The sequence below is a fragment of the Mangifera indica genome, chromosome 9 (assembly GCF_011075055.1).
Source record: "Mangifera indica cultivar Alphonso chromosome 9, CATAS_Mindica_2.1, whole genome shotgun sequence".
NCBI lineage: Eukaryota > Viridiplantae > Streptophyta > Magnoliopsida > Sapindales > Anacardiaceae > Mangifera > Mangifera indica.
This window is the reverse complement of record NC_058145.1, coordinates 15,077,332-15,092,698: the sequence shown is the minus strand read 5'-3', so window position 1 is coordinate 15,092,698 and position 15,367 is coordinate 15,077,332. Positions and strand designations below refer to the sequence as shown.

The 15,367-nt window shown below is 34.0% G+C and overlaps 2 protein-coding genes across 2 annotated transcripts; one reads left to right on the top strand and one right to left on the bottom strand.

Annotated features, from left to right (window-relative positions):
* Positions 1 to 471: 471 nt before the first annotated feature.
* LOC123225991 (nicalin-1-like) lies at positions 472 to 8,006 on the bottom strand. The gene is made up of 14 exons (XM_044650396.1): positions 7,552 to 8,006; positions 7,294 to 7,463; positions 6,748 to 6,851; positions 5,751 to 5,817; positions 4,352 to 4,444; positions 4,107 to 4,271; positions 3,840 to 3,980; positions 3,683 to 3,760; positions 2,989 to 3,101; positions 2,847 to 2,907; positions 2,168 to 2,335; positions 1,398 to 1,499; positions 890 to 979; positions 472 to 752 (listed from the first exon to the last, which is right to left on the bottom strand). Exons 1-14 carry the CDS (start codon positions 7,829 to 7,831, stop codon positions 690 to 692), a joined length of 1,695 nt encoding a protein of 564 aa, XP_044506331.1. The 5' UTR covers positions 7,832 to 8,006; the 3' UTR covers positions 472 to 689.
* Positions 8,007 to 8,920: 914 nt separating this feature from the next.
* LOC123225990 (ruvB-like protein 1) lies at positions 8,921 to 14,135 on the top strand. Its single transcript, XM_044650394.1, has 12 exons — positions 8,921 to 9,159; positions 9,658 to 9,846; positions 10,017 to 10,148; positions 10,259 to 10,408; positions 10,598 to 10,753; positions 11,185 to 11,319; positions 11,512 to 11,577; positions 11,654 to 11,760; positions 13,207 to 13,306; positions 13,405 to 13,496; positions 13,572 to 13,641; positions 13,753 to 14,135. Exons 1-12 carry the CDS (start codon positions 9,070 to 9,072, stop codon positions 13,840 to 13,842), a joined length of 1,377 nt encoding a protein of 458 aa, XP_044506329.1. The 5' UTR covers positions 8,921 to 9,069; the 3' UTR covers positions 13,843 to 14,135.
* The last annotated feature ends 1,232 nt before the right edge of the window (positions 14,136 to 15,367 follow it).

Genomic DNA, 15,367 nt, shown 5'->3' with positions numbered 1-15,367 from the left:
TTCCAAATCATCTTTTAACAGAAAAAGCAAATTGGAATGGCTATTTTGAGTCTTTGACATACAAGAAGCCAATATTTACAGGAGGAACTGCCTCAGAATTGACATGGGCTGTCGTCAAAATCGTTTAATGTCCTCTAATATTTCTGATGTCTGATTGACTCTCGATGAAGGCCCCCTTTTCACAGAGTAGGATGGCTGAAAACGGAAACATGTAGAAAGATCTCCGACAATTTGTCTAATCATTGGGTAAATTAACATCTCCTACCGCGGGAAATGCTGGGAAATGCATTTTGCTAACTAAAAATCTCTTTTGCCCAACGTCGTTCATATCTTGACTTATCTAATGTAATAGTTGTGAGTTTAATTATGGTACTCTAAGTTTATTCGTCCAACTAATATTGATGAGGTTTTTGGTTATCAAAAAAAAAAAAACACATTGTCCAAATCTTAACACGGCCATGTGCAAAAATCTCAACAAAAAATTTCGAATCCTGATTTCTCATTTTGGCACAACAAATTATAGATACCTTCCTAGGATGAAAAGTTATAACTATCTCTCATGTCATTGGACTAAATCAAAACTAAGTAGACATCATCCGCTAACTTCTCTCAGGAGAATCCCTTCTAGGCTACAAGGTAATCTCCCGAACAAAGTTACAGGCAACAGCTGAATTATCCTGCTTCTGCAATCACGCTGTTTTTACCTTTCGTGAGGGGGGTCGTCGAAATAAACTGATTAGATCATCAAGACCCTGTTCAAAAGCATTTTTAGTATTTTAGAATTTTGATATTTTCAGCTATATCTGTTTTCAAGAAATTATGCAAGGAAAAATATAAGATATGATAACCCATTTGGAATTTCAAGCTTTGAATTGAAAAAGAGGGATACCCTAGTTGTGATGACAAGAAAACTGAAGAGCACTATCAGATACGATCCCAACACCAAAAGCAACAGCAAGTCAAATGTCACACTGGCAACCTGTAAAACACCTTTGGAGTGATTTCTCGAAGCCAATGAATAAGAAATATTAAACATGCATACATTAAATATGACTAAATTCTATGTTGAGAATTTGGCCATTTACATGGTGGGGTAGAATCATAACAAGAATTTTGTCCAAGTATATCAGTAAGAATATTTGACCACAAAAATGTTATATAGGGCAAAAAGGAGAATCACAATTCCATAAACCGAGCTAACTTAAAAAACTAGGTTGTCAAGTGTAGCATTAGGTATCCAACAGAGGAAAAGCTTTCTTAAATTCTCCCTCACCCACTTCTATAAAGTTCTGAAGATACAAAAAATGGTGCACACATTCTTGCTATGTGTTTAAGAGAGAAAAAAGAGAAGGCATATTTTAAGACCATAGCATCCAGCAGCCATAACAAAAAAGTACCTGATATATATTGAGCCTAGCTTTAATGGAATCATAGAAAGTGAACGTCCCATCAAGTACCTCATGTTGTACATTAACCTCATCTGTATACTCTGCCAATTCCTGTCGACAAATTAAAAAAAAGGATATAATAAGATTATGCAAAGGTTATTATCTGGTGTTGACCATGCAGCAGCAAGGTCCTGACAAAGGTCTTTGTGTATGGTCCAACCCTAAAGCATTTTGAATAAATTGTCTGGTGCCAAGAGTGAATCCAACTTCTTACAGTGATTAGTGAAACTCGTTATTTTGTGTTCTTTTCTTCTCTAAAAACAACAACACAGGCTTCATCAGTCTACATATTTGTGACCTTGGTACAACATGCCACTGAACCAAAAGCATCTTAAAGCCCAATTGTATTACTACAAATGTGGGCTTCTATTATCACCCATTTAGAAACAAAATCAGATTTGTCAAGGAAAACTGCAATAGAATTCCATCAGGTTCTTAAGAAAAAGCCAATAGAGAGAATAAAGATACATCCTAAAGGTAAAATTTCAACGAAATGTCATCCACTCTGCTGATATTAAAAGATTGATGTCTTCAGCATGCATGCAAAATTATACAAAATTATATATATAATCCCTAATCTTCTAATCTATAGGGAAAAAATGAAAACAGAAATAATATAAATACGTTATGATGTACTTAATGAATTTCAGCTGATAATCATAAGCAATAAACCAAGAAACAGAGTACATAAAGGGAAAAAAGGGGTCAAAAAATCAAACCTTTTTCAGAGCCAAGACTAATGGGTCATTTTTGGAGAGAAATGGTGCCACTCGAGGTGTTCGTGATAACAGATCCATCCAGGATCTAATGTAAGAAGGATTGACAGCCAAACTACTATTGTCCGCAAATATTTTAATATTCTTTCCCTGAAAACCATAAATATGCCTCTACACAAGAACAGAAAAGACTGCATCAGAAACATAAAACTAATGTTATAAGTTCAAATATTACATGTAAGACACTGAGAATTTTATGTGTCTTTGAAGCAAGTTTATGGCAATGAACTACATAAATAAAATAAATAAGGCAATTAAACAACTGAAAATTTTGGTGTTACATTAATTTCACAAGCTGAAAATTTTGGTATTACATACAGGACCAACAGCCTTCATAATTAAATGCAACTTGAGAAATTACTGGCCTTTAAATTGTTGTCATTTACATTGACAGTACCCTGTAATCCTAGCAATTACATTATTCAAACTCCTTCAATGAAGAACAGATAAAAATAGGTAGACTTCAAACATATCTCTCTTTTATACGGTTTTCAGGTTCTGAAGAATTGATAACTTTCTATTCATCTTCATAAATCCAAACCAGCAGAACTAGTGGATTACAGATATACATATGTAAAATCAGACACAAGCATCAAAATGATCCAACTTTACATCAACTTACCGCAATACTCTCGGCAACTAACTTGACACTTTTGATAATTGAAGCTTCATTAACAAAATGCCTGGAGAAATTTGACCCCTCAGCAAACAGCAATCTAAAATAAAAACTCTCAATATAATAATTTAAATCTATGAAACACGACCTGCTATCTAATAAGCCTCCAGAGCTCTCTAAAAGCTCAGGTGCAGATGAAAGCTCAGAGAGGGTAGCAGCAGTAACTCTCAGCCTCGAAAACTGTTCATGCTCCCAAGCTACCTACAGCAGACAGCAGCTCCATACCTCAGCTAATAAGTGTAATATGGAAAATATGGAAGCAAAAGCAGAGATCTTTAGAAAAAAGTCAAGTTCTAACCAGAAAGAAGTTAGCAACAAAGTGGAGACAGAACAGGATAAAGTTTGTATTCAACTCAAATTTCCCACTCTTTGAAGATTTAACAGCAGAGATAAGAAAAATCACTAGCAGCCAATGCCTATTCAAGGAAAGTTTTGAAAGTTGTGTTGCACACTTTAATATTGCCAAATACCAAAAACAACTCCAGAAATTGTGAGTGAACATACCAACATAAATTAGAGCCTGAAGGTTTATGAGCAAACTCTAAGTAAGGAGACAATCATGAATAAAGACAAGTGCCTCTACAGACAAATGATATAGAGAGAGAGAAGAGGGGGGAAAGAGTGTCATGAAACATCAATTCAAATTAAAAAAATAAATGTTTAAGCATCATTTTTTCCCTTTCAGTTTTTCTCAAACCAGCAGAACAAATAATAAAAAATTTAAAATTAAGATTTCCATGTTGACATAAATATAGCACTATCATTCGCATATATCTACTTACTCGAGGATTTGAGATATTTATTTTCTTGTGCTTCAAACCAACTTTGAAATCCAACTCTGCCGCTACATTACTGAAACCCTATATCCCCATCCATCAGATAATCAAAAACAGCCACACAAACCCCAAAAAAAAAAACCTTGATATTTAACCAACCTACTTCAAAAATTTGCTTTATATAGGCATTTTCTGGAGGCTTAGACACATGAATATATAATTTATCATCCCATGAACCAATACTATTTAAGCAGATAGCATAGTCAATACTCTCACGCAATCGCTGATCAAAACTTCTAAGCCACTGCAAAGGAAGATGTTCAAAAAAGTTAAACATTATGAAGAAAAGAGGATAGCAGTAAATTATGAAAAAAAATTAAAGAGGGAAAACAATCTCAAATTAATTTTATAAAGCAAGGCAACTACGAACCTTATGGGTTCCATTGTAATTATATGGTCCACCAGATGTCAGCCCAAAGAGTATATTGTACCTTCCTCTGGTCTTAGGGTTTGAATAGAGAAGAGAGAATAACCTAGCTATTTCAAGAAGTGCCACAACACCGCTTCCATTGCTATCACTTCCCACAGATAACGCCTACAAGTGTAAGTTACATGAAACAATCATATAGGTCACAAAAATTGATTTTATCAATGATACTTTATAAGATCACGTACAGGAGCAGCCCCAAATGTATCATATGAAGCTACTATGGCAATGGTTGGTAGTTGATTCGAATCTCCATCAGCTTTCAGTCCTTGCAACCATCCCTGCACACTCAAAAAAGGAAAAAGGAAACTCAATTTGCAACAAGTTCATCAGAAACAAGCACCATTATTAGGAATATGCAAGCTCATGAACCAAAAAAACAAGTTATCTAGATTAGATGTACACTAAATGATAAATGTTGCAATTATAGCATCTAGAGAAGCCTGAATTTGACGAAACCGCTTCTCTAGAGATTCCAGATAAATCTTGTCAACCATGAAAGAGAAAAAGAGCACCAATTGTTAAGGAAACTGTACTCTATATAAGTAAGTAGTACCTCCAAGAAGACAAGGGAAGAAGAGAACAGTTCATGTATTTTATTTGCTACATTTTGTTCATTTTTCCAAGGAATAAATAGCATCAGAGAACATGAATTTCATTCTCCCAAGGACTCCTAATACAGAAGGCTATCCCAACTTTCCTACTTGTATTATACTAAGATTTTTAAACATAATTATTGACTTAAATATAATTTTTTAAACCTGACTAACACAATCCTAATAATGCATTGCAAACTAATAAAGGATTACAAAATATAATTACCATTATTTTCTTGAAGACCCCTTTTTTCCAGGTTCCTAATAGAAAATTTGGCAAGAGGAATTATATTCGGAAAATTATATTAGTCAATAATTATATTTAATTCATTTAGTATTATGTAATTAGGAAAGTTGGGATAATCTTCTATTATCATTCATTATTCTACCATTAGGGCTCCTTAGGAAAGTAAAATCCATGTTATTTGGGTTATAAAACCTTGCAAAATTAATAAAGAAGCGGCAAATAAAATACAAATAATTATTCTCTTCTTCCCTTGTCTTTTTGGAGATACTACTCCTTCATATAGAGTAGATTATCCCTAACAAAAAGAATGTGTCAATCAAAAGCTACACGCTGCTATCACCACTAAATAGATATAAGGCTTGTGTCACACTCTCAATTCATCAGATTTCACATTCTGTATCCAAATCATATACAATAAATTGTCAAAGACAGAGATTATATAAAGATGTATGAATGTTTCTAAAATCTCAATCAAAATGTGTTCACTATTTCAAGTGCACACATAGGAATGCACCTTTGAGGGTAAGAATCATTTTTTCCTGTAGCTAGTATACCTATAATTTTCTCGTTAAAAAGAACTCCATCTTCCATCAAGTTTTACAAGGGAAAATAAAAATAGTTTATTATTTTAAATTTTATGAAGCATCGGGATTTAAGGGTATCAAATAATATTCTGCTATACAGCATACCGCTTTGACATTATTTTAGCCATTCCCTATAAAAGAGAAAAGGTTTTCTTCACACCTGAATGTTTGTCATGGTGGGAGATGCAATTTTCCTAGGCTCTGACATTGGGACAACAAGCTTGTATCTGCAACATTCACAAGCATAGATGAAATCAGATATGGAAAATGAACAGAGAACACCAATCCCTTACTGATGTCAGCAGCACAACAAATTAAGCATATACAAGTCCATTATAGACATGGCTCAAAGTGTTGATGTTATATACATGTAAAGCAACCATCAAATGTCAAGAAAAAAAGGCATGCAATATTAACAATTAGTGGAATATGTGATCTTCGAAATATAAGCCAAAACTAAAGGAAAAAGAAAAATAACTACTCTGTTTATCAAGGAATATTATTCATAACAAGAATGCTTTGACATGCAAAAAGGGGGGAAAAATTATTTGAATTAATAAAATGTCTCCATATGAAAAAGATATTAGAACAAAGAGCATTTAAGCCAATTTGCATCTTTGAATATAAAGAGGTAAAAATTTAAGCTAGATGAATCAATCCTATGGCACACAAGGAAAAATTATGTTCCTTCACCACAATGAATCAAAATAGAATTTATTGAAATTTAGGTAAGCAAATATGTATATCATTTGCATCTTTTTGTATGTTCTTACACATCTTCCCATATAGAAGCTAGGGGGAATGAAGTCAGATATCCCTGAACCCACTAGTATGATAGAGAAAGATTTATTAGAAGATATTTGGAAGATGCAAATCACAGGATGTTCAAAAAACCTAAAATTCCTATGGAGAATGTCAACTGTTTCTTAATGAATGACCTACCAAATTTTCTTATAGTTTTAAATTATTGAAATTCTTGGCTGTCAAGTAAAAACTATACATAGTTTTTTCTTCATTTGAGGACGGCTGATTCCCTTTTTTATAGCTTTTTTTTAATACAACCTCCATATATAAAATTAAAAATAACCATATTTTATTCTAGCATTAACCGTCCAGAGTATATACAAAATTCATTGGCATTCGAAAATTCAACCAACCCTCCGGTAGTTGCAGTGGCAGATTGACCAGTGGCATCATTCTTCTTGACATCATCCAACACAGCTTCAATTTCATCATTCTCGAATGCAAAATACACTGGATACTGTATCGAAACATTCTAGCATTAAGGTATGGACTTACAAAATGTGAAATCCTAATAAAAACGAACAAAGGAAATTCTATACAAACATGAAAAGGCAAGAAAAAACCACAAAAATAAATAAATAAATAAAATAACGTGACAATTATACCACTATAACATGATCTGGATTTCTAGTCAGATAATAGCCACAGAAAAAATAGATGCAGTTTAAGCAATAGAGAATATTAACGTGATAATTTCAATATTAATGCACTAAAACAAGCTTACAAGCATCAAGATCATTATTAAGTTTTAGATGAAAATACTTAAAAATCAAGCATCTTCAGATTCTAAAGCTAGTTAATAGTCATACTATTGTCATTGCCGTAGTCAAAATCAGAAGCATGAGAGTTGACTGATACATTTCAGTTCAAAGAAAATGAAATTAATATAAGTTACTCACAGGCATTTTGACATGTATAAGTAACCGCTCAAGTTCATTCAATACATTCTTCATTAAACCCTTTTCATTAACATCGTCTCTGGTGCCTCCACCATCTCCATTTTCAATTCTAAACATCTCAGGAAGCAAAAACAATAATCCTCCAAGTGTCTTCTTCTGAGAAATAAACTCTGCAACAAATTTCACAACACAAACCCAAAAAAGTCAACACTTTCTAAACTTAAGACCAACTCACAAACTTCAAAAGCCGGCAATTACCTTTAATAAAGGTGATGTTCAATTCACGGACAGGAATCATGACGATGGTCCGAGACAAATCCATGCCGGGCGAGAAAGGAAGGGAACCGGCGTGGTGGTTGAGAGTGGCCAAACGAGATCCCAAGGGAACGCCGGAAATATCATACTGGATGAGACGGTAGACGTCTACAACGGTGGCGGCGTCGCAGAGCTCGACGCAAGCGACGAGGATAAAGACCAGCGCCAGCATAGAGTACACTGACTCGAAGACGTCGCGGTCGCGAGCTTTGGATTGAGCCATTGATCAAGAGTTGGATCTAGGGTTTGGCTGCAATTGCTTGAGTTTTAATCTGGAGATTATTATAACTAATAAGTAAATAAATAGAGTGACAAATTGGGCCAGTGATCAGACCGAGTTCAGTTTGAGTGTTTAATGTTCTTACTGAAGACAGACCGACCGAAAGCGATCTTGTTTCGTCACGCCAATGTTAGAGACAAAAAAGTATAGCCATGAATATTTGCTAACGTGAGGGTGTTGTTAGGTATTTTACATGTATAGTTGACTCCTTATTTTATAGCACACTGTCATTAGATATTTGATTATACAAAAATTAAACAAATATTACACGTGTTATTCGGTATTTCATTATGCAAAAGATAAACCACTATTTTATCTTGGAGCCATAACCTAAATTGATATTTGTCAAATTTTATATAATTTTTAATTATTTGTGCAAGTTGATATTTTATTATATGTGAGTAAATTGATATTTTTTATATTTTATATCAAATATTTTAGAATATACTCTTATTTATAATATCTAATAAAATTTTAAAATTTATTTATTAATTAAGGTTGGATCTGAATCAATCTTACTTGATCATAAAAATCAGTTAGACTTAGTTTAACTCGATTTTTATCGATAATTCAATTCAACTTAACTTAATTTAAAATTTGTTAAATTCAAATCTAAACTAAATTAGAACTTATTTTTTAAGTTGAGCTGATCTCAAATTAAGAGATATTTAATTTAATTTGATTTAAATACATCGTTTAAATTAATGATTCAAATTTATAATTAAGTTCAAATCAAATTTATAATTCAAATTGATAATTTGAGTAAACTTAAATTCATAATTTTTTTTTTTGGTCTTGAAACCATGTCTCCAAAAAATAAAAATAAAAATAGGCTAATTGTCATAATACATGCTTTATCTTGGAAGAAAAAGGGACAAAAAAATTTAAAATCCATTTACGAAAAACCTATAAATGGGAAATTTTTAAGGTACCTTTAAAATAGAAAATATCCGGAATAAAATTACGAACCCCACCACCACGGGCGGTGCAAAATTTCCAAAAACCCCCACACGCGGCCCGGTCTACTTGTAACACCCCCGAGTACTGAAACTGACACTTACCTCCACCACGCGATCCCGCGTACTGAAGTCCCAAATGCTTAAGATTCTACTAAAACCCGAAACACAGAGGAACCAGCCACCAAGTTTCTGCGAAGCCGAGACACAAGAAAAGCTAAAAGCATGGACAAAATGAAGATAGAAGAAGTTCAGTCTACTGCCAAGAAGCAGCGAATCGCATCCCACACTCACATTAAAGGCCTTGGTCTTGAGGTCCTTTTTCTTTCTCTCCCTCTTAAATCTTAAGAAAACCTCTGATTTTTGCTCAAATTTTCCGCTTCTCAGAACTTCAATTGCATTGCACTCTTTGCTACCAAAGCTTCAAACTTTTATTTTTTTTCCTTTTAACTTTAGGGTTTATCCTCTCTACGGAATTTTATTTTCGTTCGTAGTATATCTATTCATTTTTTCCTCGCAGCGCTGGCCTTTGGATCGTGTTTATTATATTTCTAATTCATGTTTTTTGAAGTTTGTAGATTTTCAATTTGGGTGAAACATAGGTTTTTAGTTTCTAGAATTTAGGCAAAGCGTAAGGTTGCAGTATAAATTTAAGTATCAGTTTTACAAAGGTCACTATTGGTTAATCTCTTTATTTGATAGGAAATGGAATACATGTTTTTAACCGGTTTGCTAGACTGATCTACGTTGGACTAATTGGTAAATGTTTGTGAATTTTTCTGATGCATTTATTTTTTATTTTCTATTTGTTAGGCAAATGGAACTGCAATATCTTTGGCTGCTGGCTTCGTGGGTCAGGTTGAAGCTAGAGAAGCTTCTGGTCTTGTTGTTGATATGATAAGGCAGAAGAAGATGGCTGGTCGTGCACTCTTACTGGCTGGTCCTCCTGGTACTGGGAAGACCGCGCTGGCACTTGGAATATGTCAGGAGCTCGGGAGCAAGGTACTCTTGCTGTTTTCACATCTCTGAATATATTTTTTGCATTTTGATGTTCCTAATTGAAATATTTTGTTCTTGTTACTGTATTGCCGGTGGATGATTGCTGACATTGTGAACAACATTGTTGGGCCCTCATGCATATTTTAATGTACATTTTTACTACTTCTTTGCAGGTTCCATTTTGCCCAATGGTTGGTTCAGAAGTATACTCATCAGAAGTAAAGAAAACTGAGGTTTTGATGGAAAACTTCCGTAGGGCTATTGGTCTACGCATCAAGGAAAATAAAGAGGTTTATGAGGGAGAGGTGAGCTTAATTCAGTTATATGGTTCTGATAGTCTGGTGCGATCATAAGTAATTTTTTATAATCATCTTGAGTTGGACTTGGTTGTGGTGCTTTTGTTTTCTTGTTTTAGGTGACTGAACTCTCCCCAGAAGAAACTGAGAGTCTGACAGGTGGCTATGGTAAAAGCATTAGCCATGTGATTATTGGATTAAAAACTGTCAAAGGAACCAAGCAACTGAAGTTGGACCCCACTATTTATGATGCCTTGATCAAAGAAAAAGTGAGTTGTTGTTGTTTCTTTTTATTTCAATCCACAGAGCTATAATGTGTTCTTTGATCTGTTCACATATTGCTGTAATTTGTCTGCAGGAATTTATTGCATGTGTGTAATTCGCTCTTTTCTCTTGCACCTCTGTGTGCTTAAGTTTGAAAACTTGTTTCTGTTTTCATGTAAGGTGGTCTCTTGCAGGTGGCTGTTGGAGATGTTATATATATTGAGTCAAATAGTGGCGCAGTCAAAAGGGTGGGAAGGAGTGATGCTTTTGCCACTGAATTTGACCTTGAAGCAGAAGAGTATGTTCCACTTCCTAAAGGGGAAGTTCACAAAAAGAAAGAGATAGTCCAGGTTTGTCAAGTGTGAATTATGGATGCTTTGTGCACTTTTATTGATATTATTCTTTTGTTTTATCTTATGATAATATTTATCTTGCATGTTAAAGGACATCAGTTTATGTTTTTAAATATTGAAAATGTATTTTTGTCTTTTGACTGTTATAGTATCGGCCTTATGGCCAACAACCCCATCACTCTGATTTTACTCACTTTTTTTGTGAAGAATATCTGGTCATATTAATACAAACTCAAGTTGCATATATATTTCCTTCTTCTGCACTGAACATTGGACCTGCAATGTTTTGTTTTTGGGCCTAATCGCTGTAATCTACCAAAAAAAAAATTAGCCATGAGTTTGATGCCTTTATGAATTTTTTCCCTGGCATTACACCCATGATGCAATTAATTTTATGTCACGGTGACTTGTTTATTTTCTTATATTAGGATGTCACACTACATGATCTAGATGCTGCCAATGCGAGGCCTCAAGGTGGACAAGATATATTGTCTTTAATGGGTCAGATGATGAAGCCTAGGAAGACAGAAATCACAGAAAAACTACGACAAGAAATAAATAAGGTTTTACTTTTACTCCTCTCTGTTTTGTTAGTTTCCAGAAAACACTTGAAGTTTGCATTGCCATGACCACAATAATTGCATAGGAAAAAAATGGATGACAGTCTCCAGTGGTCTTAAATCTTAACTGTTTCACTTCCAAGTTTTTTACCTGTAAATGCAATGCTTTGGCCAAAAATTCTGTGCCAATCCCAGGTTGTTAATCGGTATATTGATGAAGGTGTGGCAGAGCTTGTTCCTGGAGTTCTCTTCATTGATGAGGTTCTCTCTCCTAAGCCCATTTTGTTTCCAATGCATGTTTAGTTTTTTTGTATATTTCTTATGTTACAATCTGCAGGTTCATATGCTGGACATTGAGTGCTTTTCATACTTGAATCGTGCGTTAGAGAGCTCACTATCTCCAATTGTAATCCTTGCTACAAATAGAGGAATATGTAATGTACGGTATGATAGTTCTTTTGCCGATGTTGAAAATGTTAGAATAGTTATTCCAACCTTCTCTTAAAGTGTTCAGATTGTACCTAATAGGCAAGGTCATTAGCATCATTGATTAGAGTGTCCATTGTTGTCTCTTGGTGTAGCATAAATCAATAAATGGATTAATACTGACTACATTAAGTAGCCTTTCCTAGTTTATTTGGTCACTGATTAGAACTCTGTTGCATGGATCTTGCTTGTACTTGTGTTCATGTATGTCCTTATAAAGAATTCATTTGAATAGACAGTTCAGCTTGGTCTAACTTTGTTGACATAAAGCTGTTATCTTGTGTTTCCATTCATGTATGCTACGAGCTAACAAATAACTGTTATACTTTCAGGTGTTCATTAAAGTTACAATCAGGACAATGTGTGGCTAATATCTAGTGCCTAGCTTTAATTTGTTCTATTGGTATTTGAAGACCGGAAATTTGCATTTTTGATTTCCCTGTGTATAATCATATATACAATCATTAACAACTTGGTTTGCTTCACCAAGTAGAAATTGAAGGTTTTTCTTTACTTGTCTAGTTAATAATATTGACTTCCAGTATTTGGCCTATATGCTTGGAGAAACTTAATTTGAAGATTTATTGGGTCATTTGATAATAGAACTGGAAAGATAACTTGAGGACGAATAAAATTTTGGGACTTATATAAAGAACAATGGAATTGTGAAGTTTGTCGGAAGCATAAAACTTTAAAATACAATGTTTGGTAAGTGTTTAAAGATTGTTGACTGATGCATCATTCTTCTATCAAAGGAAAAAAAAAGAACAAAACAGAGCCCGAGTCATATAACCATTAATGCCCAGAGATTTATGAAACATCTTGCTTTGGTTGGTTTAATTTGCCCATGTCTTTATGGCAGGCTAGATAGGTTTTGGGGATGCCTTGATGGTGAAAACCTTGGCAACTTGTTAAATGTTTTCATCTATTGTTTTGTTCTATTGGGAGTTCAGTTACACATTTCATTGGACACTGACAATTGATCACTGCAAGGAGTGTTTTGTCTTGGAACTATCATAATAATTTGAAATATCTTGTATTACCGCATAAAATTCTAATGCCCCTAATCAATGTGTTGCTTGATCATCCTAAAATAGGACTTTTCAATCTTCTTGATTCTGGTGGTTTTGTCTTTCATTTGTTGGTGTACTCGGGGGATAGAAAATGATTATGAGCAGTAAACCATCATTCTTTTGTTTCTCTTCTTTAAACTTATTTGGCAAAAAGTTGATTGTTTGAAATATTGTGGGATGTTTGTTTAAAATATTGTGCATCTTTTTCGTGTCCTGGAAATGGGGGAAAGATAATTTCTTGTATGGTTCAAGCACTTTGACATGTTTAATAGCTTAGGCTTTTCCAGAAACTGTGACATCTTGATCTAAACATGAATATCATATGGTGCAGAGGGACTGATATGAATAGTCCTCATGGCATACCTCTCGACTTGTTGGACCGATTGGTGATTATCCGAACACAAATTTATGGTCCTGCTGAGATGATCCAGGTTTTGGCCAGCTTTTAATGTTTTTATTGTCCATGGCTTGTTCTCATCCATCTCTGTCCATCAAAATATCAATGTAAAATTCATTGTTGCTTGGCCAGATCTTAGCAATTCGAGCACAGGTTGAGGAACTTATTTTGGATGAGGATAGTCTGGCACGCCTTGGAGAGATTGCAAGAGAGACATCCTTAAGGTTTGACTTAATTCTATACTTGCTGTAGGCTTCATCTCCCATTCCATATCTAAATCACATCTTTTCTTTGTTCAGGCATGCCGTACAGCTGCTATCTCCTGCCAGCATTGTGGCAAAAATGAACGGGCGAGACAGTATTTCCAAGGTATTTTTATGATACCTTTATTGTGTTTGAATGAACCGTCATAAAGCCTCCCCATTTTCGTTAATATGAGTTATATGGGAAATTAATGGTTTCTAATTACATAATTTATAGGCGGATGTTGAGGAAGTGAGAGAACTATACTTGGATGCCAAGTCTTCCGCAAAGCTTCTTCAAGAGCAACAGGAAAAATACATCACATGACCGTTCTGTTAGACTTTACTAGACATCTACCAAAACTTAAGTTTGAACACAGTCCTTTGCAATGCTACTTGTTGAATTGAGAGAATCTAGTTAGCTAATGTAGCTTAAGCTGAACTCTTTTATGGAGCACATGAATCAGCAGACAGTTTGTTCGGGGAAATGGGGAAAAGGCAATTCTTAACTCAAATGAAAAATTTTGTCGTTTTTTTTGGTTGGTTCAAAACTGTGTAGGTCCATTAGTTTAAATTTATGGATTCTTGTGGAAATCCAAGACTTTATATGACTGAACTTTTGAATTCTGCCTTAGATGATTAACTAATTTTTTTTAGTCAGTTTCCCAATTAAAACCCAAGAGGCAGGTAGTTTAACCTTGCCTTACCAGGATCTGGGTAAGCAGTGAAATTCATGATACTTTAACTTCATTTAAATCAGTCATTGATAAAACCATTGTGTTTAACTTGCATTGCGGTAAAAGAAACTAGAACAAATTTTTTAATTTATATGGTTCAGTTGAGATTTCATGTTATACAGGCTTCGATAAGTGCGGCAAGTCCAACTTTTCAGCCTAGTTCTTTTATTTGATAATTTAGGTCAGGTCTCCAATTACTAACTTAGATGGGAGGGCACTTATCCAATTGTCTTTCTGTCAACGAGTCCTTAAATTGTAAATGACATCCTTGCTGCCATTTGTATTACTATTATTCTTTCTTTTTCATGTTTTTTTTTTAAATAAATCTTTTTTTATATGTATTTTTCTAACTCTTTGGGTGGTGTTTGGAAGCACAGATTATTTTAATAATATATTTTTGAAACTAAATATTATGACCATAATAGTGTCTACGGAGAATAATTCCCTTGTAGTTGCTAAGGAAAGTAATCATTCCTCTTTGTCAAGAAAAACAAAGGAAATATAAATTCCTTCTCCTTTTCCTTCAGAATTTGGTTCTTCGAGTCACACCTCCTCTTTGAAACTAAATTGATCACATTAAACAGGTCAAAGTCTAATAACCAACCTTTAAACTACTACATCAAATAAATCAATGTTTAATTTTGATATCAGTTTACTAAATCTTATACCCAAAACCTCTTCTTAGAAATCCCAAATTCACACCACTCAAGCTATCCTTGCGGTCTCTAGTCCATATTCCTAATATGCTAGAATTACTCCTGTGAATTTAAAACTAAAAAAAAATAGTTAACAAGAAAAACATAAAATTACTGTAAAACGAAGCCTACATATAGGCGGGTGAAGCCTGAAAGAAAAAAGAAACATAAAATTAAAGAAGGGGCAAGGCCCATTTATTTCTCATTTCACAGCCTATAGGTCTCTGCTCATCCAGTTGCATGTTGCATGTCATCTACGGTAAATAAAGCCTTGTTTGGTGTACCGAATTGTATTTATGGTATATTCCTGTAATATACAATTATTTTTTCTATAAATAATATTTAAATATAATATAAAAAGATTTACATGGCTAAAAATACCACTAATATAAAAATATAAGATTTATAAAAAGAAAAGCCC